This window comes from Salvelinus fontinalis, chromosome 23 (genome assembly GCF_029448725.1).
Source record: "Salvelinus fontinalis isolate EN_2023a chromosome 23, ASM2944872v1, whole genome shotgun sequence".
Taxonomy (NCBI): Eukaryota; Metazoa; Chordata; class Actinopteri; order Salmoniformes; family Salmonidae; genus Salvelinus; species Salvelinus fontinalis.
The window spans coordinates 41,241,348-41,267,816 of record NC_074687.1 but is presented as its reverse complement, the minus strand read 5'-3'; the positions used below and the strand labels follow the sequence as shown (position 1 = coordinate 41,267,816).

The 26,469-nt window shown below is 42.2% G+C and overlaps 1 protein-coding gene across 3 annotated transcripts in view; it reads right to left on the bottom strand.

The window, feature by feature from the left end:
• Positions 1-26,016, bottom strand: part of LOC129821340 (pre-mRNA-processing factor 40 homolog A-like) — a 34,913-nt gene extending 8,897 nt beyond the window's left edge. Inside the window, exons 1-19 of one of the 3 annotated variants that reach the window (XM_055878925.1) lie at positions 25,932-26,016; positions 24,871-24,948; positions 24,617-24,760; positions 18,740-18,823; positions 17,279-17,297; positions 17,157-17,179; positions 17,015-17,056; positions 16,440-16,550; positions 16,082-16,202; positions 12,168-12,192; positions 11,639-11,860; positions 11,257-11,362; positions 9,994-10,058; positions 9,727-9,891; positions 3,537-3,645; positions 2,849-2,999; positions 2,310-2,443; positions 1,720-1,834; positions 27-118 (exon numbers count right to left, since the gene is read on the bottom strand). In XM_055878925.1, coding sequence (XP_055734900.1) covers positions 27-118; positions 1,720-1,834; positions 2,310-2,443; positions 2,849-2,999; positions 3,537-3,645; positions 9,727-9,891; positions 9,994-10,058; positions 11,257-11,362; positions 11,639-11,860; positions 12,168-12,192; positions 16,082-16,202; positions 16,440-16,550; positions 17,015-17,056; positions 17,157-17,179; positions 17,279-17,297; positions 18,740-18,823; positions 24,617-24,760; positions 24,871-24,948; positions 25,932-25,934 — 1,809 coding nt within the window. In that variant the 5' untranslated portion in view covers positions 25,935-26,016. Of the gene's footprint in view, positions 1-26; positions 140-1,719; positions 1,835-2,309; positions 2,444-2,848; positions 3,000-3,536; positions 3,646-9,726; positions 9,892-9,993; positions 10,059-11,256; positions 11,363-11,638; positions 11,861-12,167; positions 12,193-16,081; positions 16,203-16,439; positions 16,551-17,014; positions 17,057-17,156; positions 17,180-17,278; positions 17,298-18,739; positions 18,824-24,616; positions 24,761-24,870; positions 24,949-25,931 lie in introns of all 3 variants that reach the window. The other 2 variants (XM_055878923.1, XM_055878926.1) reach the window with 2 other exon arrangements.
• Positions 26,017-26,469: the final 453 nt, after the last annotated feature.

The window sequence follows — 26,469 nt, the reverse complement described above, 5'->3', positions numbered from 1 at the left end:
AAACACAGAAGGTAACATTCTCCCACCTTCAGGATATCCTTAATGATCCGCTTCTCGTCGTGGTAGCGAGCCTTCAGGTCTTCCACGTAGAACTTGAACAGATCGAGGGGAGTGGAGCCTGCAGAATAGACACCATAAACTAACATGCACGCGTTATTCAAGATGTGCTCGGACAACACATGGTTACCGCAACACCAAAGGCTAAAGAAAAAGGCAGCGACCACAAACCAGAGCAGCAGAAGTATCATACGACATTATCACAGCAGTACAAGTGGATAAGACAACAACAATATTGATAACGTGCATGCGTGTGTGTGTGTCTATCAGTGTGTGCGTCCACACGCGTCCGTGCATGTAAGTATGCGTATACCTGTGTGAGCCAGGGTTTCCGTTAAGAAAACGTGGCGCCGGACATTTGACCGGTAGCATTTTCCTTTACTAGCCATTTGAGAAATTTACCGGAGCCATATGCATTGGGTGCATAACTTGATTAGGGCGTCCACCCACGGGGCTTAGAATGACAGAAATCACATTTCGAGTATGGTAATTCATATTAACTGAACATGCAAGTCGGGGATGAACGATGCGCGGTCCTTCTTACCCAATTCCGACGCGCACTTTGAAGAGCTACTTTTCCGTAGCCAAGAAGACGAGTAAAAAACAGCAAAATCACTAGACTGTGTCAATCTACTATCCCCCATCGTAGAAAAGTTGGCCTATTCTATTGGTCAGCTTGTTGAGAAAGAAATAGACTATTCCAAACAGAATCTGGGACAGATGTGGGACGATAGACCCAAAATTCATTCAACCAGTAAGCCACAAAAAAAAAAAAAAAAAATTTTTTTTTTTTTTAATTACATTAACAGCTCTGAGTCTGATACATGTTCTGATTGGTTGTATCTCAACTATTATTTCTTCAAATTATAAGCGCACAGGGCATAATGCAGCGAGCCGTTTCATGCGACAGAGATGACAATATCCATTCGAAATTTAGAAATAGGGGAGATCTCATATGCAAACAACTAGCATGGGTTGCTAATATGACTAGGATTGTGGCTACCGGACAATGAAAGAAAGAGTATATAAAATAATTGCCTCCACGGATATGGTCTGATTTTGGCTAGGCTACTTTGAAGTAAGGTAACACATGCCTCATAATGTGTATTAAAAAGTTCCGGGTTCAAACAATTACATATATGTTTTCAAAATGCATAGTGCCTCCAGCTCATTGTAAAGTGGTGTGTGACGCGCTGATGAAACCTGCCTTCAGTTGCCCATGTTTACTGTTTGAGATGCTGTAGCAGCAGCTTCCACAGTCTGACCGATTTTACGCTCAAAGGCTCTGTATACTGTAGGCGTGTGATAAATAAGATACATAACGAATATACTGTACACACACAGACCAATTTAATTCCCGCAAAATTATGCAAATTAACCTGTAGACCGATAAGCATGACCAGTCAAATGTATATACATCGACGAATATGATAAAAAGCATTATTTTGCAATGGGATTTTTTATTCTCCTGGACAATTGGCAGGCGCCAATTAAAGGTATTGGCTTTTGTACTGTAAAAAAAAATATATACATACATACACACTATATATATATATATCTATCTTTGGTTTTGTTTTTTTGGGGCCTAAAAGATGGCTATTAGCGGCTAACGGAAAACCTGGTGCGAGCGAGAGTATGCGCATGCAGCAGGTGTCCTCATACCTGGCTGGCCCAGCATGTTGGCGAAGCGGATGTCTGAGCTGACAGTGGGGTACATCTCCATCCAGGCAGACATGGAGTGGAGCTGACCGTTGTCATGGAGCTCGTCCAGGAATTTCTGGGGGGGGGGAGAAACATGAGGCTCAGCAAAGCAACTGAAATGACTTGGCTACGTCCCAATGGAACCATATTCCCTATATAGTGCACTATATAAAAAGAAATAGGGCATCTTTTGGAACGCAACACGGATAAATGACATCCCTGAGAGATCAACCCATGCAAAATTCACTTATATATATTTTCCTGTACTTTTTCAGTACAGTATTACAGTCAAAACACCTGACAAACTATTTGGCTTTTTCTTCAGTCTGTGTTAGTCATAGAAATCCTATAATTTCCTTTGATCCGTTTTAAGAATGAACCAAGACGGTCCAAATGATCTGTATCATGTTGCTAGACTACCAATATCCATTCTAATGTTCTATATATATAATTCTATGGTGTTAGCATTGTTTGTATCATAGTCCTCTACCGTGTACACTGTTCCCAAAACGCTCCATGGTGAGGTAGAGGAGGAGGCCCGTCTTTCTCACCTGGAAGGACTCTCTGTTCTTGCGCTGTCTCCTCCTCTCCCTCAGCAGTGTCTTCTGCTTCTCGTCCTCCTCCTCCTTCTCCAGCGCTCGGATGTGCTCCTCGAAACAGATCAGAGCATCCTCTTTGTCCATGTCTGAAGCAAACAAGGAGAGAAGAGGAGAGAAAGAGAGCGGGGAGAACGTCAACAGAGCACTCACACAGCAAACAGAGTCAGTCTTTTACACATACACACTGCTGCTCCACAAAGGCACACACTGCAAACCACAGCACCTGACTGGACAGGGCAGTCGTTCACCAACTTCAGTACTCGGCCTGTTCAGTCGTTCACCTATTCAAACTCACAGACAGACCCCCCCCCCCCTTTGTTTTTATGACGCACAAGTAACAGCTCTGCTGCCTTAGTTAAATGAACGCAGAGCCTTGAGAAAGGTTGTGTCTCAAATCTGTCGCATATAGGGCTCTGGTCAAAAGTAGTGTACAATGTAGGGAATAGGGTGCCATTTGGGATGCAGATAGTATGAATGAGTGTGCAGCGTACTCTGGAGCTCCTCGTCCTCTGCGAAGGTGGGGTTGTCCAGAAGGTACTGCTGGGCCTCGGACCAGGTGGTGCGGTACGTCACGTTGGCCATGTTGTCCAGGATGTTCTTCAGAGCCTCCCAGTTCCTCTTCCTCAGCTGCTTGGCTTGCTCCTGTAACCCACACACGACAAAGATGGAACAGACTAGAGTGAAGAGGCGGTCAACACATTCCGACAGATAATGTCCTTAGTAATCAGCGTTGGGTTCAATTCCATTTCGATTCAGGAAGTACACAGACATTTTTTCTTCCTGAATTGAAATGGAATTGATCCCAACCCTGATAGTAATACTCCGTTCTTCAGACAGCTAGGGATCAAATACATTATTTTCCTCGCACTACATTTCTTTAGTAAATAGAAATGTTTAATTAGAAATAGGATCAAATGTTGCAAAGTGAAAGTAAATGTAGATGGAAGAGAATAAACTGGTAGTTGTGACACCACACTCCAAAAAACAAGCCCAGCAGACTCTAGTTATTTATGTAGTTCTGTCCTTGAGCTGTTGTCTATTCATATTCTGTATTATGTCATGATTCATGTTTTGTGTGGACCCGAGGAAGAGTAGCTGATGCTTTTGCAACAGCTAAATAGACATCTTAATAAAATGCCAAATACCCAAAAGAGGCAGCCTAACGGCAATAAAACTGACCTTCTCCTTCTTGGCTAGGTAGAAGAGGACGTCTTCATAGATCTCCAGTCTGTCCCTCTCTGGGACGGTGCTCCACACATCCAGCTCCGCAAACATCTGCTCTGCTTTCCTGGTTCACACACACAAGAGACAACCCCAGTCATCAATTCTTTCTTTTTTAATGATTATTATTTTTCATTTAACAAGGCAAGTCAGTTAAGAACAAATTCGTATTTACAATGACGGCCTACCAAAAGGGCTCCTGCGGGGACGGGGGCTGGGATTAAAAATTCTAAAATAAAGCCAACACACACATCACGAAAAGAGAGAACACTACATAAAGAGAGACCTAAGACGACAACATAGCAAGGCAGCAACACAACATGGCAGCAACACCACATGGCAGCAGCACCACATGGAACAAACATTATTGGGCACAGACAACAGCACAAAGGGCAAGAAGGTAGAGACAACCATACATCACGCAATGCAGCCACAACTGTCAGTAAGAGTGTCCGTGATTGAGTCCTTGAATGAAGAGATTGAGATAAAACTGTCCAGTTTGAGTGTTTGTTGCAGCTCGTGCCAGTCTCTAGCTGCAGCGAAATGAAAAGAGGAGCAACCCAGAGATGTGTGTGCTTTCGGGACCTTTAACAGAATGTGACGGGCAGAACGGGTGTTGTATGTGGAGGATGAGGGCTGCAGTAGATATCTCAGATAGGGGAGAGTGAGGCCTAAGAGGGTTTTATAAATAAGCATCAACCAGTGGGTCTTGCGATGGGTATACAGAGATGACCAGTTTACAGAGGAGTATAGAGTGCAGTGATGTGTCCTATAAGGAGCATTGGTGGCAAATCAGATGGCCGAGTGGTAAAGAACATCTAGCCGCTCGAGAGCACCCTTTCCTGCCGATCTATAAATTATGTCTCCGTAATCTAGCATGGGTAGGATGGTCATTTAAATCAGGGTTAGTTTGTCAGCTGAGGTGAAAGAGGAGCGATTACGATAGAGGAAACCACGTGTAGATTTAACTTTAGCCTGCAGCTTTGATATGTGCTGAGAGAAGGACAGTGGACCATCTAGCCAAACTCCCAAATACTTGTATGAGGTGACTACATCAAGCTTTAAACCCTCAGAGGTAGTTAACACCTGTGGGGAGAGGGGCATTCTTCTTACCAAACCACATGACCTTTGTTTTGGATGTGTTCAGAACAAGGTTAGGGGTAGAGAAACTTATTGGACACTAAGAAAGCTTTGTTGTAGAGCATTTAACACAAAATCCCGGGAGGGGCCAGCTGAGTATAAGACTGTATCATCTGCATATAAATGGATGAGAGAGCTTCCTACTGCTTGAGATATGTTGTTGATGTAAATTGAGAAGAGCGTGGGGCCTAGGATTGAGCCTTTGTGTACTCACTTGGTGACAGGCAGTGGCTGAGACAGCAGATTTTCTGACTTTATACACTGCACTCTTTGAGAGAGGTAGTTAGCAAACCAGGCCAAAGACCCCTCAGAGACATCAATACTCCTTAGCCGGCCCACAAGAATGGAATGGTCTACCATATCAAAAGCTTTGACCAAGTCAAAAAAAAAATAATCGCAGCACATCAATTGATCCATTTTAGGTAATAAGCTTCTAGTATTAACGTGCAGAAAACCCAGGCTTTTACAAGAGCAGAAATCAGTGAAGCAGATATCAGAACACAAGTCAAAATTGCGGCTAGCAACAGCAGATGGGCCAGGGTGTACATGTACAATACCAGTATCATCAACAGTAATACAATCATGGCACGGCATAGGACAGGGAGAGCTCTGCAGTGCTGATTTATGACATCTGAAAGTGCATCAGATTGCAACAAGAAAATATTGTACAGCAATTTCATCAGGTAACATGAATACAAAGCCGGCGAGAGGTGGTTATAATGGGATGGGAGGCCAAAAGTCTGTGTAACCAATGGAGAGTCAGAGTCCCGAGTGTGGGAACAAACATAGTCTGTCCCACGGTTGGGTAAAGAAAGTTCGTAGTCAACAAAGCATGCAGGAGTCATGAGGTAAATAGCAAAATATACAAGAAATAAATCAAATATATAACGACTTGGGGCTAGCCTTTGTAAGTTCAGAGTCACTGGCCCCAACATTGCTGGAGGCGAGCGAAAGCTCGGGAGAGAGGAAGGGGCAACCAGGGCAGACGGTGAACAGATCGCCAGGTGGAATCCAAGCAGCAGTGCAGCAGGCAAAGGGAGTAGGTGTCACACCCACTTGGGAGAAGCTTTTATTTCTGGAGGCAGATTTATTGTAGAAAATGCCAGTCTCTGAACAGCAGGAGGGGGCTTCAAGGCCTCTGGGTTTGGGTGGGGTAGTCTGCCATTTGTTGGGCTCAAAAGGCTTCGACACCTCTCGCTTCACACGTCAGTGCTAATTGAAGTTGTATTTCTTTGTCCTAGCAGGCTTGGTAGCTTTCAGTCCATATAAAGTCAAATACACTGCTCCAAAAAATTAAGGGAACACTTAAACAACACAATGTAACTCCAAGTCAATCACACTTCTGTGAAATCAAACTGTCCACTTAGGAAGCAACACTGATTGACAATAAATTTCACATGCTGTTGTGCAAAGGGAATAGACAACAGGTGGAAATTATAGGCAATTAGCAAGACACCCCCAATAAAGGAGTGGTTCTGCAGGTGGTGACCACAGACCACTTCTCAGTTCCTATGCTTCCTGGCTGATGTTTTGGTCACTTTTGAATGCTGGCGGTGCTTTCACTCTAGTGGTAGCATGAGACGGAGTCTACAACCCATACAAGTGGCTCAGGTAGTGCAGCTCATCCAGGATGGCACATCAATGCGAGCTGTGGCAAGAAGGTTTGCTGTGTCTGTCAGCGTAGTGTCCAGAGCATGGAGGCGCTACCAGGAGACAGGCCAGTACATCAGGAGACGTGGAGGAGGCCGTAGGAGGGCAACAACCCAGCAGCAGGACCACTACCTCCGCCTTTGAGCAGGAGGAGCACTGCCAGAGCCCTGCAAAATGACCTCCAGCAGGCCACAAATGTGCATGTGTCTGCTCAAACGGTCAGAAACAGACTTCATGAGGGTGGTATGAGGGCCCGACGTCCACAGGTGGGGGTTGTGCTTACAGCCCAACACCGCGCAGGACGTTTGGCATTTGCCAGAGAACACCAAGATTGGCAAATTCGCCACTGGCGCCCTGTGCTCTTCACAGATGAAAGCAGGTTCACACTGAGCACGTGACAGACGTGACAGAGTCTGGAGACGCCGTGGAGAACGTTCTGCTGCCTGCAAAATCCTCCAGCATGACCGGTTTGGCGGTGGGTCAGTCATGGTGTGGGGTGGCATATCTTTGGGGGCCGCACAGCCCTCCATGTGCTCGCCTGAGGTAGCCTGACTGCCATTAGGTACCGAGATGAGATCCTCAGACCCCTTGTGAGACCATATGCTGGTGCGGTTGGCCCTGGTTTCCTCCTAATGCAAGACAATGCTAGACCTCATGTGGCTGGAGTGTGTCAGCAGTTCCTGCAAGAGGAAGGCATTGATGCTATGGACTGGCCCGCCCATTCCCCAGACCCGAATCCAATTGAGCACATCTGGGACATCATGCCTCGCTCCATCCACCAACGCCACGTTGCACCACAGACTGTCCAGGAGTTGGCGGATGCTTTAGTCCAGGTCTGGGAGGAGATGCCTCAGGAGACCATCCGCCACCTCATCAGGAGCATGCCCAGGCGTTGTAGGGAGGTCATACAGGCACGTGGAGGCCACACACACTACTGAGCCTCATTTTGACTTGTTTTAAGGACATTACATCAAAGTTGGATCAGCCTGTAGTGTGGTTTTCCACTTTAATTTTGAGTGTGACTCCAAATCCAAACCTCCATGGGTTGATAAATTTGATTTCCATTGATAATTTTAGTGTGATTTTGTTGTCAGCACATTCAACTATGTAAAGAAAAAAGTATTTCATAAGAATATTTCATTCATTCAGATCTAGGATGTGTTATTTTAGTGTTCCCTTTATTTTTTTGAGCAGTGTATGTACTTGTAATGTATTTTTCTTGACTTTTGAAAGTAAAAAATTGCTTCAGACTAAACATTACTCACTCAGCTCCCGGGTTGGATGGTGTTTTCAGGTTTCTGTTTGTTTCCCTGTGTAGTTCGGGAATAATAATCCTTGCGTGTAGGAAGCATTCCAGATAATTCCAGGCAATTCCGTCCAAAATCAGGTTGTAGGTTTGGAGTTTTGATTTGGAGTGAAGGTTTTGTTTAGGGTAGCATTCTGTATATGTCACTGCGAAAAAAATCTAAGTTTGTCTAACTCAAAATCTTTTTTTTTTTTTTTACATGTTGAAAAATGTGGGAGCTGCTCATGACCTCCCTCTCTCGATTAAAAAAAAAAAAAAAAAAAAAACGCTCACTTCCGCTAACTTTCCTAAAATTCCCAGGTTGTCAGATATCCCATTTGCAAGATTCCCAAAAACAGTAAGGAATAAATTGGAAATCCAGACTCCAAATGCAATGACACTTTGCTCCCCACGGGGGCAGCATTACACAGGCTAAAACCATCCCTATTGCTGCTCCCCCAGCTCAAAGCACTGCTGCAATTGTTAGAGATGATTTCAATTGTCCAAAAAAAGGACAATTTGAATTTAAACTTTTACAAGACATAAAATTTGCCTACAATTCTTTATGAGAAGAAACGTGTATTCAAAATACGTCACGACGCGGTGAAACCATATCAAGTTCATTATCTCCATGCTACCATTGAGGCCAGCAGAGTAGTAGTATTTCTAGAATGAGTGGGTCCTAACAACATGAAAAGGAATGACGACACAGTCAGACGACCCTGATGTCACCACCCCCCAGCTGTTCGTCTTAGGCCAGGCCAGCGTGCACACGCAACATCGAGTCGCCGCGACAACACCAGCCCGTGGCCTCCAAACTGGCTGGTTGTCAAGGTCGATCACTTCGCCTGGAGCCATGTCAGTGACTTTCACACCCGGGAAGACAGACAGGAGAGGGGTAGAGGGAGAGCGAGCGAGTAGGGGGAGAGAGAGGAGGGAGAGCGAGCGAGTAGGGGGAGAGAGAGAGCGAGAGCCTGCATGGTAATGTGGTGGATTCACATGCAGGGGAAGTCAAAATGCTACAACCTATCTGATAAGGCAATGTTTTGTTTTAGGGATGGATGGGGAAGTTCAGAAGCCAATCTGCCTGTGATTTATTCTGTCTGTGTACTACTAGTGTTTACTCATCTATTAGGGTTTGTCAGGCGGCAGGTAGCCTAACAGTTAGAGCGATGGGCCAGTAACAAAAAGGTCACTGGTTCGAATACCCGAGCCGAAGAGGTGAACACATCTGTGGATGTGCCCTTGAGCAAGGCACTTAAACCCTCATTTGCTCCAGGGGCGCCGTGCTACTATGGCTGAGCCTGTAAAACAACACACTTCACTGCACCTATCCGGTGTACGTGACAATAAAACATTTTTTCCCCCCTGCTAATAATAAGTCTGGTATATTGGCCATATACCACAAACCCCCGAGGTGCCTTATTGCTATTATTATTTTACCTTTATTTAACTGGCAAGTCAGTTAAGAACAAATTCTTATTTCCAATGACGGCCTACCCCGGCAACGCTGGGCCAATTGTGCGCCGCCCTATGGGAATCCCAATCGCGGCCGGTTGTGATACAGCCTGGAATCGAACCAGGGTCTGCAGCGACGCCTCTAGCACAGATGCAGTGCTACGCCACTCAGGAGCCCAAACATCAAACCTAGTTATAAACTGGTTACCAATGAAATTAGAAGAGTAAAACATATATATGTTTTGTCATACCCGTGGTATACGTCCTGATATACCACGGCTGTCAGCCAATCAGCATTCATGGTTTGAACCACTGCATCGTGCCTGAGAACAGCCCTTAGCCGTTGTATATTGGCCATATACCACACTCCCTCTGGCCTTATTGCTTAAATAACTTTTTTTAAATGTATATAATTTTATTGACTATCTCAATATCTCCACATATTAGCAACTCTAGGAAGCACATATCAATGACAGAAACGTAGAAGTATAAAGACTGAGGCCAGCATCCCAAATGGCACCCTATGCTTATGGGCCCTGGTCAAAAGCAGTGCATTATATAGGGAATAGGGTACCATTTGGGACGCACCTTGACTTTGCCAAGAAAGGTACTTACTTATATCTGGTTGTAGATGTCATTTTCTCGTGGTTTTCCAAAAATCGCTGATACGTTTCCTTGGACTCCTTGTACTTGATCCTAGTCTCCTCCTTCTCCTCTTTCTCCGTCTGCACCTTGTAAGCATTGAAGGCCTGCTTTTTCTCACTTAATTTCGGCAGAGCACTTCAAATGAGAAATAGGGACAAACAGCTGGTTAGAGACGGTGTTTAATATTCATGGACGAACATTAGCATAAATCAGAAAACTGAGGAAGTGGGTGGGTACCTGTAGCGTGGGTCATTGATGATCATTTTCATGGCTTGTTCCCAAGACGCATTGGATGAAACGCCCTGAAATGCAAAAAGAGTATATCGATATATAATATATAAAGTACTCCAGTCAACACAAATCAACCCAGCTGTATAATCTGCATCACAGCTCATATATAGCAAAGCTATGAAATGGGCAGCTCACATTTCCATCAACAGCAAACAATAGATTATGCTGGGAGTAGCCCATGTATTGAATCTATGCACCCGTGTAGAGGAACCCGTATGCATGTGTAGCCTATCTGAAAGATGCAACAAACAGTGGTGATGCGATTCTCTGGCTTGTTCCAGGCATGGCGATTCATTTTCCTTAATTACTAATAGTTGCGGGGGTTAAGACGGGTGGAGTGCCAATATTATAAAGAAACGCTTACGTTAAGTGGACTTATTGTCCGTCTGTCTCCAAGAGAGTGACTCCATCCATTTTGAACAGATTATTTCTGAGCATGCATTTGCCTCGTCACAGCCCCCCCCCCCCCCCCCCCCCAAATGGCACCCTATTCCCTATGTAATGCACTAGTTAGGCTATGGGCCCTGGTCAAAAGTAGTGCACTAAACTGGGAATAGACTTCTTTCAAAACAGAACCAGAGTTATTCTAATCCAGTGGAGCACGTCAATCTCCGCTGTCCTAATCCGGACATGTGCTTTCATCCAATAACGCCAATCACAAAGACAGAGCCATTAAGAGCTCGCAGGGAAACGGCAAGGAGCAATCTCAGAGGAGAGCGTCGTGTGCCAAATTAAAAATACCTAAATATAGCTACGCTGAGCCACCTTGGTCAAAAACAACACATCCGTCGCCACAATGGCAACAGGAGGAGCGGCGAGGCTTAGCAATCATGCGAAAGACAGGAGAGTGCTCACGCTGAGCGAGATGGATTAATTAGAGTCCAAGAGGGCCATTTTGGTAAACAATCTTTAGGTCGGGAGGACACTCCAGCTTTATTACAGCGCGTCGAGCACCTTATTTACAAACCCGGTGAGAGTGCATCTGACAGAAGTGTGTGGGTGTGAGTCATGATGGTGGCTAGCTAGCAGAGCTGCGGGGCTTCATGGACACAGTCGATGACCGTGCTTTGCCTTTATGTGCGCGTTGTATTGATGTAATGTTCAGATTGTAATTTCGAAACGATCATTGAGATGATGCATGCTGATGATTCATGCAGGAGCCCCAACTGAGCAGCCGGAGAGTAATGAAAACCCATCTGGAATGCTCACCTTCTCCTTCAGGAGCTCTTTGAAGGCCTGCTTGGCCTCTTCTTTCGTGTTCCACTTGTACGTTTTCTTCACTAGCTCTGGCCTCTCCTCTTTTGAGGTGTCATTACTAAAGAAAAGAAAGACAGAAAGGAAGAGAAAGACCTTAACATTGTCCTAAGATAAAAACAACATCAGGTTTTTGGTAGTCTGATAGTGTTATTTTGAAAATATTTGGGGGGGGGTATTTGGAAGTTTTATTGGCAGACATAGATTAAATATGAGATGGGGAAATAGGTAAAAAGGTCAGTGCTTTCTTGCTATTCCTGGTGAGTTCATTGTAAGCCCGTGCTGGGAGCCCGTCTCTAAACTCTCTGGGGTTAAAGGGTCTGTCTGTAGTACCAACCTGGCTGAAACCTCCATGCTGACCAAGTCCTCTGTGGAGTTGACAGGCGAGTCAGCGCTGACCTCAGCTACAAGCATGGGCACCAGGGACATCTGTTCCACCGAGACGGTTGTAGCTGGCCTCATGGCCGGCATTTCCATCATCATGGTCGCCATCGAAGCAGCGCTGTCGAGCTGAAGGTTGGGGGTGATGACAGTGCCAGGAGCACCTACCTCCGCCATCCTATAATCAGTTTGGTTATTATTGACGGTGGACCTTCATACAGCATCATCCACCAGGTTGTTGTTAGACATAACAGGAGAGTGCCTCTCAAATATGTCAAAAATAATTAGGTCATTCCATTCAAATATATCTGTAAATAATAGATCAAAATATTAAAAGGATTTTTTTTTTTATCATTTGATGAAGCTAATGTGTTCCGTCATCTACAAAGATCTTTTATGCTCTAAAAAGTAATTGGCTGTGATACAAAGTAAAATGCTTTGGCAACAATGTTTGTTGAGCACTGGTAATAATAAGCAGCTCTTACCCATTCTCCTCAGCTTTTATCATGGCTAAAAGAAAAGAGAGAAACGTATGTTAACAATGCATACGCAGGATACTTCTGCATTAAGAGGAGTTTGTGCAAAGTGTTGGCTGACCTATCATTACCAATAGCTGTTAATATCCATCGACGACACCGCTGCCATTTACAATGGTCTAAAGCAGGGGTGTCAAACATACGGCCCGCGGGCCGGAACCGGCCCCCAAGGAGGTTCGATCAGGCCCGCAGGATAATTTGAAAGTGGAAAAAATGCATAAAAGACATGGAATTAATCTTTTTAATTCGCTGCAATTCATGGATTATCCGCTAAGGGGCGCACTCTTTCCATCAGAGTAGAAGACAAGCCGCATCACTGAGACAGACTGAAAACAGCAGACGGTATCAATGCGCCATCTGCTGCTTGTTACGACGTTGTTAATACCTTGGTCTCTACCTCTCCGCTACACCCTCATTAGCCAAAATGTCGTTATCCAAACGGAGAAAAGTAGATAAGGAGTGTAGAATTTTCAAAGACAAATGGACCACGTCCTATTTATTTACAGAGATGCACGGAAAACCTTCGTGCTTGGTGTGTTTGCAACAAGTTTCGGTATTGAAGGAATATAATATTCGACGCCACTACGAGACTCATCACAGCGAAAAATATGACGGCTTGCAAGGACAACTGAGAAGAGATAAGATTAACGAATTGCTGGCGGGTCTGAGGAAACAGCAGTCAACTTTCATCCAGAGCCGAGAAGTCAGTGAAGCAGCGGTAAAAGCCAGCTACCTAATTGCTAGCGAAATAGCATTAGCATCGAAGGCAAATGGCAACCCTGCTCATTTCCCCTGTCTGAGAGATGTGTGTGTGACCAGACCTGATGCGGACATGAAACGGTACAAAGACAAAATTGCAGGACTACTGCGGGAGTTTGAGAAACGTTTTCAGGTATTTGGTGAACTTGAGACAGAATTTTCAGTTTTTCGCTCACCTTTCACAGTTAAAGCTTCTGATCTGCCGGTCGAAATTCAGCTAGAGATAATTGATTTGCAGTGTGATGCAGATTTGAAGGGCAAATTTGCCTCTGTAGGTCTGGACAGATTTTATCAGTATCTACTACCAGGGTACCCCAAATTAACAGCCCTGGCTGCTAAAATTTTGTGCATGTTTGGGACAACCTACCTTTGTGAACAAATTTTCTCAGTGATGAATATCAATAAAACAAAAATGCGTTCAAGGCTCACAAACAAGCACTTAAATGACATTCTGAAAGTGACAGCTAGTCAGGACATGACACCTGGTGTTGATGCACTTGTACAGGCCAAAAGATGCCAAGTTTCAGGAACAAATACAAGTCCAGACTAGACTAACACCTTTAAAATGCTGCCTTAGATACTGTTTGCATTGAAAGAATACAGCTCTGTGAAGATGAATCCTTACTGTGGTGATTTAAAAAATGTGCACTTTAATGTTAGTCAGCAGCTTCAAAACAAAAGTTGTGTGATGGAATTCTACTGTTCATACAACTCCATAAATTTTCAGTATGTATTGTATGTGTATGTATGTTTCATGTATGAAGTTTACAGATTTACAGGACAGGCGAACACTTTCTTCATTACACATTTAAAATCACTCTCCTTAGTTTGTAAGGTGTACGCAGGGATTACATTTAGATTTTATATGCATATGTGTAAGTGGTTTAAAAATTCCTTTCTTTAAAAGTCTCATTTAATCTTAAAGTGCATTACTATATTTTTCAGTACCAATTAAAGTTTTGTGCCTTTGTACAATCAGTGGGATCAGTTGCAATGCATATTTGTGAATGATAAAAGTAAATTGCACATTTGTCTAAGGAAATATGAGGTTTCATGAAATGTTTTGTAAAAGGATAGTTCATTAAATTTCAATATTTTCCTAATGTTCTTGTGCTTCTTTACACCAAAACAAAGGAAAGACATGATATTTTGGTTATTTATAGCAGAGTATGGTAGAATTTTAATGGTCCGGCCCACTTGACATCTCCCTAGGCCGTATGTGGCCCACGATGCGAAATGAGTTTGACACCCCTGGTCTAAAGGATGAGTAAATGCATCCCCTGACCAGGGCCCGTATCCACAAAGCGTCTTACGAGTAGAAAATTGGTCGTAAGTGCTGAGAAGAGACATTTTACTCCGACTCTTATGGGTAGCAGTAAGAGTAACACCTAGTTGACAGATATTTAGGACACCTCATGAGCTGTCCTAAGCAGTTACAGCAGGCGTCTTGATAATAGAAATGTGCAGCGAGTCAGTGGTTTCTGCCCTACACGCAATTGCTTTGGAGTTGCTAAAAAATAAATGTTTTGACATTAAAAAAAAAAAAAAAAAGTTTTATTTAAATTTAACCTTTATTTAAACGGCTCTTTGCTATGAGACTCGAAATTGAGCTCAGGTGCATCCTGTTTCCATTGATCATCCTTAAGATGTTTCTACAAATTAATTGGAGTCTACCTTTGCCAAATTAAATTGATTGGACATGATTTAGAAAGGCATAAACCTGTCTATATAAAAAAGGTCCCACAGTTGACAGTGCATGTCAGAGAAAAAAACAAACCATGAGGTCTAAGGAATTGTCCGTAGAGCTCCGAGATAGGATTGTGTCGAGGCACTGATCTGGGAAAGGGTACCAAAACATTTCTGCAGATGGCCTCAATCATTCTTAAATGGAAGAAGTTTGGAACCACCAAGACTCTTCCTAGAGCTGGCTGCCTGGGGGAGAAGGGGCTTGGTCAGAGAGGTGACCAAGCACCCGATGGTCCCTCTAACAGAGCTCCAGAGTTCCTCTATGAAGATAGGAGAACCTTCAAGAAGGACAACCATCTCTGCAGCACTCCACCAAATCAGGCCTTTATGGCAGAGTGGCCAGACGGAAGCCACTCCTGAGTAAAAGGCACGTGACAGCCTGCTTGGAGTTTGCTAAAAGGCACCTAAAGGACTCTCAGACCATGAGAAACAAGATTCTCTGGTCTGATGAAACCAAGACTGAACTCTTTGGCCTGAATGCCAAGCGTTACATCTGGAGGAAACTTGGCACCATTCCTACGGTGAAGCATGGTGGTGGCAGCATCATGCTGTGGGGATATTTTTCAGCAGCAGGGACAGGGAGACTAGTCAGAATCGAGGCAAAGATGAAAGGAGCAAAGTACAGAGAGATACTTGATGAAAACCTGCTCAGGACCTCAGACTGGGGTGAAGGTTCAACTTCCAACAGGACAACGACCCTAAGCACACAGCCAAGACAACACAGGAGTGGCTTCTGTACAAGTCTCTGAATTTCCTTGAGTGGCCCAGCCAGAGCCCGGAGTTGAACCGGATCGAACATCTCTTGGAGAGACCTGAAAATAGCAGTGCAGCAACACTTTCCGAATGTACTGTACATGCAACAGTATCTCTAGCGCTTTTGACAACTATTTCACAAGGCCAATTTCACATGATATGACTAAGACTTATAACCACTAGGCTAATAAACAAATCAGCTTATTTCAATTACTTACATCATGTTATTCACTTAACATTGTACTGTTTGATGTAGTCACATTCACCGCAGTTGTCTAAAGTGTGCTATAGAGTTTACAGCTGGCGATGCTTCATCGCGATTGGTTCACCGTCACTTGCAACAATGTCAATGAGCGTTCTCACTATCTTTCCATTGCGTTACCTCAAAATGTTGTGATATCGGCTGAGAAACTTTTAGGAGTTGATTTTTCACCTGGCTCAGAGTTTGTCTGGGCAGAGTCTTAACACCATCCTAAAATCTACACTGAGCTGGGAGCTTTTTTGTTTTTGTTTCAAAACAGGTTTGAACTTTTCAGAGATGCTTTGTGGATACGGGCCCAGTTCGCTCCAGTAGATTAGAAAAGGATCATTAATGCCCGGCTCACCTTCCAGATCTTCAAGCTCTTTGGGTTTGGTCCACCGGGACTCCTTAGTGTGGGAGTTGTAGTAGTACGCCTTCCCATTGTCTGATTTATACTCCTTCCATTGGCATTTAGACAGCATTTGCTGCAAAACACAAAGTGAAAACAGTACATCTAGACACGCTCCACAACAGTGGGGACAAATTGTGGCAGCAGCTAGAGTCTGGGAATGGCCTCTACTGTTAATGCAAAAACAGTGTGGGAAGGATAGTGGTGTGTCCCCCAAATGGCACCCTTTCCCTATATAACGCACTACTTTTGACCAGAGCTCTATGGGAATAGGGTGTCATTTGGGACACAGCCATTATGTGTGTGGCCTTACCTCTGCAGGAGATTTCAGGTCGTCGGGCTTTTCCCAGGAAGACTGCTTGGTCTCTGTGTTGTAGTAGTAGGTCTTCTCATCCAGAGACTTATGTTCTGTCCACACAGACTTCTGAGGATGACAAAAACTTTGGCTTGAGCACTCGACAAAAACTGTGATAAAAATTCTACATTTCCAAGGAAATTATTATATTTCAAAGCCTTTAAGCAGTAAGTCTGAATGTTTTTAAAGGAAAGGTTCACCCATTGAGTGTTATATCATTTTTTTGTGGATCTCTGAGTGATGTTTTATCGATTTCCGGGATAATTTCATGTTTATCTGAGCCATTCGTATTATGCAAAACTTGTCATAAACGTCTGAATATCTGCCTGCTTGAACGGCAATAGCTCAGATATACACGAAAACATGAAATGACCTCGGGAATCGACAGAGCATCGCTCCGAGCCGCACAAAAACAATATAACATTCAAAATGGGTGAATCTTTCCTTTAAGGCTATATCTTTTGGACAGAAAACAATGGTTCATTTGAGGTCAGGAAGAGTAAAGGCTTCCACTTAAAGACATGTTCACTAACATTCTTTGGTTGGTCATCCTGTGGCGAGCCATTTGTGGTACCCTGTTGAACAACAAATATATTATAGTAGGGTTGGTAATTTTGATAGTGCTAGAATCATTACACCAAATTAACTTATCCACAGAAAATAGGTTGTACTTACAACTGTTCCAGGCACAGCGGTGACTATTAAAAAAACGATGCAATAATTACAAATCATTAAAATTACTCAGATTATCAATTTATTTGTATTTTTTTTCAAGAATATGTTGTTTCAAGCCTTACCAGTTGTGTCCACTCCAGGCTGTGGAAGAGATATCTTCATTAGTTATTAATTAATTATTATGACCCAAATTTGCTCCATTAAAGGAAAACTGCACTTGCCGGTGTGGTTTCATGTGGGTGTCTCGTGTGTGTTCGCAGGTGGAAAGAGTTAATTAAATTGCTTAGCTAATTCGCTTCAGCCGGAAAGTCTGAAGCAAAGTTGTTTTGACTTTGAATAACCTCTCTCTGGGGCTAGTTAAGGGGCCGTCAATAAATTACACAATGTAATTGAGACAATATTTTCGTGTGGCACACTTTTTAGTTGTCATTAAATGCTTTCAATAGATTCATATGCATTTCTACAATTTATAGTTGGGATGAGGTTTTTAAGTAACTGAAATTTGGAGCTATTTAAATTAACATATTGTACCATGTACATTGTGTAATTTACAGATGGTCTCTAACTGCCCCATAAGTATATCCAAAGTCAACCCAAATTTACAACAGGCATTAAGATCGAGTCGCATGCAGCTGCATTCCAAATGGATGATTACTTGTGTGCTGCCAGCTGTGGGCAGAATTGAAACAAACCCAACCTTAATTTACGTTGTTATGCAGTTACAACTACAAGTCTCACAAAACTCCGTTTTGGATGAGGCTGACTTTATGAACAAAATTATCCTATTTACACTTTGTAGTACATTTTTACTGTATAATAAAATGTTTGACTCATTGATGCCACATTGGTTTTTAGGGGCAGTTGCTCTTCAACACAACACTGTACCTTTGAGCTTCTAACATGAAGTAGCCTTGAGCTTCTGACGTGAAGACAAACATCTCTGGAGTCTTGATGCATCCCAGTTGACAAGTGAAACGTTTATTTGGCAGCTCTAAGTGCATCGAGTTAAACAGCTGGCTGCTGTCGAAAGCAAAACAGACTAAAACGTAGAGAACCCTTTCATAACTCACTCAACCATCTACTGTAAATGTTCCATTAAACAAGGTGTTTTTCCTTTTCTCCAATTTAAGATTGAAATGATCTTGTCCCTTTGAATGTCTACTGAGATACAAATGGTATTGGTTTGAGATAGCATTGATCCAAAGCAAACAAACAGAAATACTCTTCCTAACACAACACCAAATAATCATTTGATAATAGATTGTTGTGGCAGGAATAAACGAGGAAGAAACAACCAATGTTGTATTGTCTTAAATGAAGAAATAAAGTGTACATGTAGATTCAAAGAGCAAAATAAGTCGCTTAATTACATTTTTATAATGAGGAGTGTATACTTAATATGGAGATGGGATGTACACATTCAGGTTGTGTGATGCATATGAAGCCCTCTATATTGGTGGCCTAGGTCTTTATTGGTAAGTGTTCCTACACTTTGCCGTGTTAGTTATGCTAATGTCAGTCGTGACAGCTTGCGGGCTCTATTTTTAAAGTGTGAAGCAGAACAGTAAGGCGAGTCAGTTTACCGGTCCTGTTGGCTGCATCGTCGCAGCTGGCATGCGATGTGGCATCATCATCCCGGGCATCATAGGTGGCATCATGCCTTGCATCTAATAAAAGAGTATCATGAAATATTCATCCGACCCGTTAATTTCCCTCCCGCCTGGCGCACGCTGGGTATTAATACACAGTGAGAGACGCCGTGGCGGGGTGAGAGCGACTGACAGTCATTCACAGAGCGAATCGAGCTACGGCTTGTACTCTGAAGCAGTGACGCTACAATCTGCAGCTCCTCGCCACCTCCTGAGCCCTATTTCTCAGGCAGGCAGCTGGCTCAGACACATCCTGGATCACACCCTTTTCATCCGGATAATGGAATCGCATATGATGACTGCAAGTAGTATAACCAAAGTGATTGAAATATGTGTGCCAACGCCAGTGTTAAGTTTGGCACTATTTCTAAGATTTAGTCTAGTCTTAATCATTTTTACTAAAAGCCTAAAGCAAATGTTTGTAATTTGAATAATGATTGTCTAGTTATCGTCAAAATGACAAAAAGTGAGTGCTAATTTAGTTACTAAACTAAATGACCCTTAATTTAATTTAAGTCACATCACATTTGTATTGCCTCAAACTATAGTAAACATAAATCACTGAATTCCATGTGCACAAACATACATAGCCTTGTCCTACCAATATATTTTTCAGCATAAGATCCTATTCTCTTCCAAGCAGCAGAAATATGTCAAATACAGTTGAAGTCGGAAGTTTACATACACTTTGGTTGGAGTCACTAAAAATAATTTTTCAACCACTCCACACATTTCTTTTTAACAAACTATAGTTTTGGTAAGTCGGTTAGGACATCTACTTTATGAATGACACAAGTCATTTTTCCAACAAGTGTTTACAGACAGATTATTTAACTTATAATTCACTGTATCACAATTCCAGTGGGACAGAAGTTTACTTACACTAAGTTGACTGTGCTTTTAAACAGCTTAGAAAATTCCAGAAAAATTATGTCATGGCTTTAGAAGCTTCTGATAGGCTAATTGACATCATTTGAGTCAATTGGAGGCGTACCTGTGGATGTATTTCAAGGCCTACCTTCAAACTCAGAGCCTCTTTGCTTGACATCATGGGAAAATCAAAAGAAATCAGCTAAGACCTCAGAAAAATAATTGTAGACCTCCACATCTCTTGTTCATTCTTGGGAGCAATTTCCAAATGCCTGAAGGTACCACATTCATCTATACAAACAACAGTATGCAAGTATAAACATCATGGGACCACGCAGCCATCATACCGCTCAGGAAGGAGATGCGTTCTGTCTCCTAGAGATGAACGTACTTTAGTGCGATATGTGCAACTCAATCCCAGAACAACAGCAAAGGACCTTGTGAAGATGCAGGAGGAAACAGGTACAAAAGTATCTATATCTACAGTAAAACAAGTCCTATAGACATAACATGAAAGGCTGCTCCAAAACCGCCATAAAAAAGCCAGACTACGGTTTGCAACTGCACATGGGGACAAAGATCGTACTTTTTGGAGAAATGTCCTCTGGTCTGATGAAACAAAAATAGAACTGTTTGGCCATAATGACCATGGTTATGTTTGGAGGAAAAATGTGGAGGCTTGCAAGCCGAAGAACACCATCCCAACCGTGAAGCACGGGGTGGCAGCATCATGTTGTGGGGGTGCTTTGCTGCAGGAGGGACTGGTGCACTTCACAAAATAGGTGGCATCATGATGGAGGAAAATTGTGTGGATATATTGAAGCAACATCTCAAGACCTCAGTCAGGAAGTTAAAGCTTAGTCGCAAATGGGTTTTCCAAATGGACAAAGACCCCAAGCACACTTCCAAAGTTGTGTCAGAATGGCTTAAGGACAACAAAGTCAAGGTATTGGAGTGGCCATCACAAAGCCCTGACCTCAATCCCATAGAAAAGTTGTGGGCAGAACTGAAAAAGCGTGTGCAAGCAAGGAGGCCTACAAACCTGACTCAGTTACATCAGCTCTGTCAGGAGGAATGGGCCAAAATTTACCCAACTTATTGTGGGAAGGTTGTGAAAGGCTACCCAAAACATTTGACCCAAGTTAAACAATTTAAAGGCAATGCTACCAAATACGAATTGAGTGTATGTACACATCTGATCCACTGGGAATGTGATGAAAGAAATAAAAGCCAAAATAAAATCATTCTCTCTACTATTATTCTGACATTTCACATTCTTAAAATAAAGTGGTGATCCTAACTGACATAAGACAGGGAATCTTCACTAGGATTAAATGTCAGGAATTGTGAAAAACTGAGTTTAAATGTATTTGGCTAAGGTGTATGCAAACTTCCGACTCCAACTGTATATATAAGAATGATCTAGCCATGTACATTTCTAATTTAGCCTGCATACAGTGCCTTCAGAAAGTATTCACACCCCTTCACATTTTGTTGTGTTACAGACTGAATTTAAAATGGGATAAATTTAGATTGTGCCACTGATCTATACAAACAATAGCTTAGTGGAATAATGTTTTTTGAAATCTTTACTAATTCATAAAAAATTTGAAAGCTGAAATGTCGAGTCAATTAAATTATTATCAGTATTCAACTGTCTTGAAGCTAGCCCTGTAGCAGAGATGTGAACCCCCCCCCCCCCCCCCCATAGGAGTGGGCAGTTTTATGACTTTACAACAGCGTCATAAATTCTCTCTTCTCCCTTGCAACATGCAGTATGGAGAGTGTCACAGTAAGACAAAGGGACTCTCATACCAAATACGCCTACCTCCCCAAATTGGAGAATTAAACATTCCCGAATTGGAGAATTAAACATTATTCCTAATTTGGAGAATGTGTAAACGATCGATGGAGAAGCCAGCTACGACCCGGTCCGTTTTGTTTCATGTTTGTGACCTCATGAAAAGACAATTCAGCCACATTACCCTAACTCTGTTTAAACAAGTTCCTCAGTTGAGGCTTGCATCTGAATGTAGGATAAAATGTCTAACGAAGTATAAGAATCAAATTTAAAAGATTACAATGCGATTTAAGTTTTCTAAAATGAAAATGGTTTGTTTTAATGGTAACTCGTGTCCAGCCAGTGGCCAGGCCCATGTGAACAGACATTGGTTGGAAATGATGAACCAACCCCTTTTCTACATTTCTATAAAAGCCCCTTGGCCCAAAATCACGTCAGTTATAAATACCGTGAGGACTTGTCCGTGAGGACGTTTAAAAGGGATCATTCTAATTTCAACTCTACATGCCAGGAAACGTGAAAGCTTGCTCCACACATGAAATGGTATGAACTCTGAACTATTGATCACCTAAAAGAAGAAGTGCATACTAAACTAGCATATATGAGACTGCAGTTGAACATATGCGCAAATCTAGTATGAGAACACTGGCCGACGCAGAAGCATCTCCAGAGTGAGATGAACCTCTCAGACCACATGAACCTCTCAAACGATGACCCGGGAAATTCCACAAAGGACGATGGCGACATCAACTGGGCAAACCAGAGCCTCACTTCACCAGCTCACTTATCGAAGCCAGCTTCACGTAAATTCAATGCATTGCTTTTCCGAATGAGCTATCGTTAGTGGCATATGTATTTATGTGAGCATAGCTTCCCAGGTCCGATAGAGACCCACGTTCCTTAGTCTTCCTTCCAAAACCCCCCTCTCTTCTCTCTGAATCAATCATGTTATAACCAAACTGTTTTTGTTTAGTCCACTAGGAATGGTATTTACGGTATAATGTATTGTATATTCTGTAATGGTTTAATTAGTTAGTAAATAAATAATTGAGCCAGTTCGTATATGGATGATTCATAGTAAAGGCTGGGTTCGTACAGAATTTTACAACGTTCAGATGAGACTGATATTAGGTATAGCTGCTCTACCCTGGGTGGCAGGGTAGCCTAGCGGTTAGAGCCTTGGACTAGTAACCGAAAGGTTGCAAGTTCGAATCCCCGGCTGACAAGGTACAAATCTGTCATTCTGCCCCTGAACAGGCTGTTAACCCACTGTTCCTAGGCCGTCATTGTAAATAAGAATTTGTTCTTAACTGACTTGCCTAGTTAAATAAAGGTAAAATAAAATAACTCTTCTGTGGTGCCCCAGGTTATTAACGAGTTAATTGTTGCATGGTTTAATTCAATCACGTAATCAATTTGATAAAATAGCTTGTCATAACATTAAAGAAGTCAGAGACATGACACAACCCATTTGTTATGGCAAGCCTAAATACGTTCAGCAGTAATAATAAGTTGTATGGACTCACTGTGCGCAATAATAGTGGTTAACATGATTTTTGAATGACTACCACCCGCCAACCCCTCTTTTACACTACTGCTACGCTCTGTTCATCATATATGCATAGTCACTTTAACCATATCTACATGTACATACTACCTCAATCAGCCTGACTAACCGGTGTCTGTATGTAGCCTCGCTACTTTTATAGCCTGTCTTTTTACTGTTGTTTTATTTCTTTACTGTTGTTCACCTAATACCCTTTTGCACTATTAGTTAGAACCTGTAAGTAAGCATTTCACTGTAAGGTTATATTCGGCACACGTGACAAATAAACTTTGATTTGACTACCCCATCTCTGTACCCCACACAAAAAGCAGACACTAAACATCACTTTGAGCCTGGTGAAGTTATTATTTACGCCTCGGATGGTGTATCAGTAAATCCAGTCAGTCACTACAAAGATACAGGCGTCCTTCCTAACGCAGTTGCTGGACAGGAAGAAAACAGCTGAGGGATTTCACCATAAGGTTAATGGTGATTTTAAAAGTCACAGAGTTTAATGGCTGTGATTGGAGAAAACTGAGGATGGATCAACAACATTGTAGTTACTCCACATTACTAATGTAAATGACAGAGTGAAAAGAAAGTATGTTAAGAATATAAAAAAAGATTCCAAAACATGCATCCTGTTTGCAATAAGCCACTAACCTAACACAGGAATATTTTGGGGGTTCCTGAATACAAAGCATCATGCTTGGGGCAAATCCAACAACACTGAGTACCACTCTTCATATTTTCACTCATGGTGGTGGCTGAATCATGTTATGGATGTGCTTGTCATTGGCAAGGACCAAGGAGTTTTTTTTTGGGGGGGGGGGGGGGGGATACAAAGAAATGGAATAGAGCTGAACACAGGCAAAATCCTAGAGGAAAACCTGGTTCAGTCTATTTTCTAACAGTCACTGGGAGTCAAATTCACCTTTCAGCAAGACAATAACCTAAAACACAAGGACAAATATAGACTAGTGTTGCTTTCCCAGATGACATTGAATATTCCTAGAGTAGTAGAGTTACAGTTTTGAGAAATATTGTACAATCCTCATGTGCACAACTCTTAGAGACTTACCCAAAAAGACTCACAGCTGTAATCACTGCCAAAGGTTATTCTAACATGTATTGACCCAGGAGATTGAATACCAATTTAATCAAGATATATTAGTGTTTGTGTCATTAATCTATTTTTTTTTTTTTATATATTATTATTATTAAAAAATCTTACACTTTGACATGAGTATTTTGAGTAGATCATTAACAAAGTTAAATTAAATCCATTTTAATCCCAATTTGTAACAATCAAATGTGGAAAAGGTAAAGAGGTGTGAATACTTTCTGAAGGTACTGTAACTGGAAAGTCAATGAAAGCTGGTCCCACCCCAACATTATATTTTCTAGGTCTCAGGCCAAAATCAATAGGCTACCATTTAATGAAAATTGAACCATTACACAAGGCTACATATTGGTGAGTTAGGTTGTTGAGAGCTAAACTGGAAAATTCCAACAAAGAAAACATGATTGTTCTGTAGGTCTAGCCTATGTTCTGGGACTACAAGTGGACATCTAAGCTTGATAGTAGGCTCACCTGTCCCATCGGTGGCCCTCCCATTGGTGGCATCATGCCAGGTGGCATCATACCAGGTGGCATGGGAGCCATGTTGGGAGGCCTCTGTCCCATGGGTGGCATTCCCATTGGTGGATAATGAGGCGGCATTCCTGGTGGTCCCATCTAGACAGGAGACAATTGAAAAACAAAGCTGTGAGATTCAACACACTCAGTGTAACTCCATTTTGAGATGCCATTGGGAACACAGTGAAGATTTTCCAACACCAACTTACAAAAGGCGGTGGCATCCCTGAGGGTGGGACCCCAGCAAAAGAAGGTGCTTGGCTCTGGCCATTATTATCATCTGAAGACTGGACATGAACAAGAGGCCCAATACAGTTACTACTATAATTTTTATTATAAGGCTCATATCTGTCCTTTACTGCTATGCACAGTAACATTTAACTGAGGCATCCTGATGTAGGGTACATAAAGACATTCTGATACAAGTACTGATATTGTACATTATATAAATAACTAGCTACATAACACATGCTGCTAGTATGTGCCATAACATCTTCCTACATGTATTTATTTTTTGAATATGTCAGTGATCTCTGTTCTTGCTATTCTCTCTATTGGATAATTTATCGTGGTCTGGGTAAGCAGCGTGCCTATTTATTACATATTGGGCTAGGTAAGGAGCTTGCCCTGAACAGAACCAGGTTCGCCTACTACGAACTAGTTAGCCTCCTAGACAACTCCGTGAACAGACGCAGTTCTGTCCACGACTAGGTATATCTGAAGCAGAAACTGAAGCGTCTGCTTGCCATTATTTCACTGTCGATAGTAGGTACATTTAGTAATTCCTAACTAGTTAGCTAAATGGCTATTTATACAACAGCATACACAATGCTTACTTGCATCTTGTAGATAGCTAGTTTCGCTGGCTATAAGCTAGTTAGCTGGCAAAGTATATAGTTGCTAGTACTACACGTGATTTGTTCACACCACACACGTCTAAATCCTCCAAATATAACATTATTAGGTCGCTAGCCACTTGCCTCGTTTAACTTTTGCTAGCTTATGAAAAAGGTGTCCTTACAACAGCACGCTAACTTTAGCGGAATAGATGCTAGTTAGCTAACTGTTGGTTTAGCTAGCTACTAGCTAAATTACCTAGCTAGCCGGCTAACAACATTGCGGTCAGAAACACACCAAATTAATTAAATACAGATAGCTATGTGGGTTATACCCATTCATACAACAATTGTTTATAAACGCTTCATACAGTAGGCGATTTAAATTAGTAGTAATACAACATTTGGCAATATTATCAATACACTATTCTCACCATGTTGACTTCACGATGCGCATCCAGTAGCCACGCTACAATAACGTGCAATCTGATTGGTTAGTTTGCTATTGAATGAAAGGGCAAAGTTGAACCAACGTTTCTGAAAACCGTCTGCCCACAGATTGCGCAAAAAGCTATAACACAATTCCGTGGCTAGAAAACACATTTTTCGTAAATAAAAAAACTAACATATCATCCATGTTTGAGCTCATAGCCACATGTCTAAATGTCATGCCTATTAAATGTGTTCGACCATGATGACCTCTTTATAAAAAATAAAATAAATACATACCAGCCCATCATAAAATCATTAGAATTTTGTTTCCTCAATTATGTGGACAAAACAAACAGTATCCTAAATGGAATTTATATATATATATATATTTTTTTTTTTAACTATGCAAGTCAGTGAAGCACAAATTCTTATTTACAATGATGGACTACCCAAAAGGCAAAAGGCCTCCTGCGGGGAGGGTGGATTAAAAATAGAGGACAAAACACACATCATTGCAAGAGAGACAACAGAACACTACAT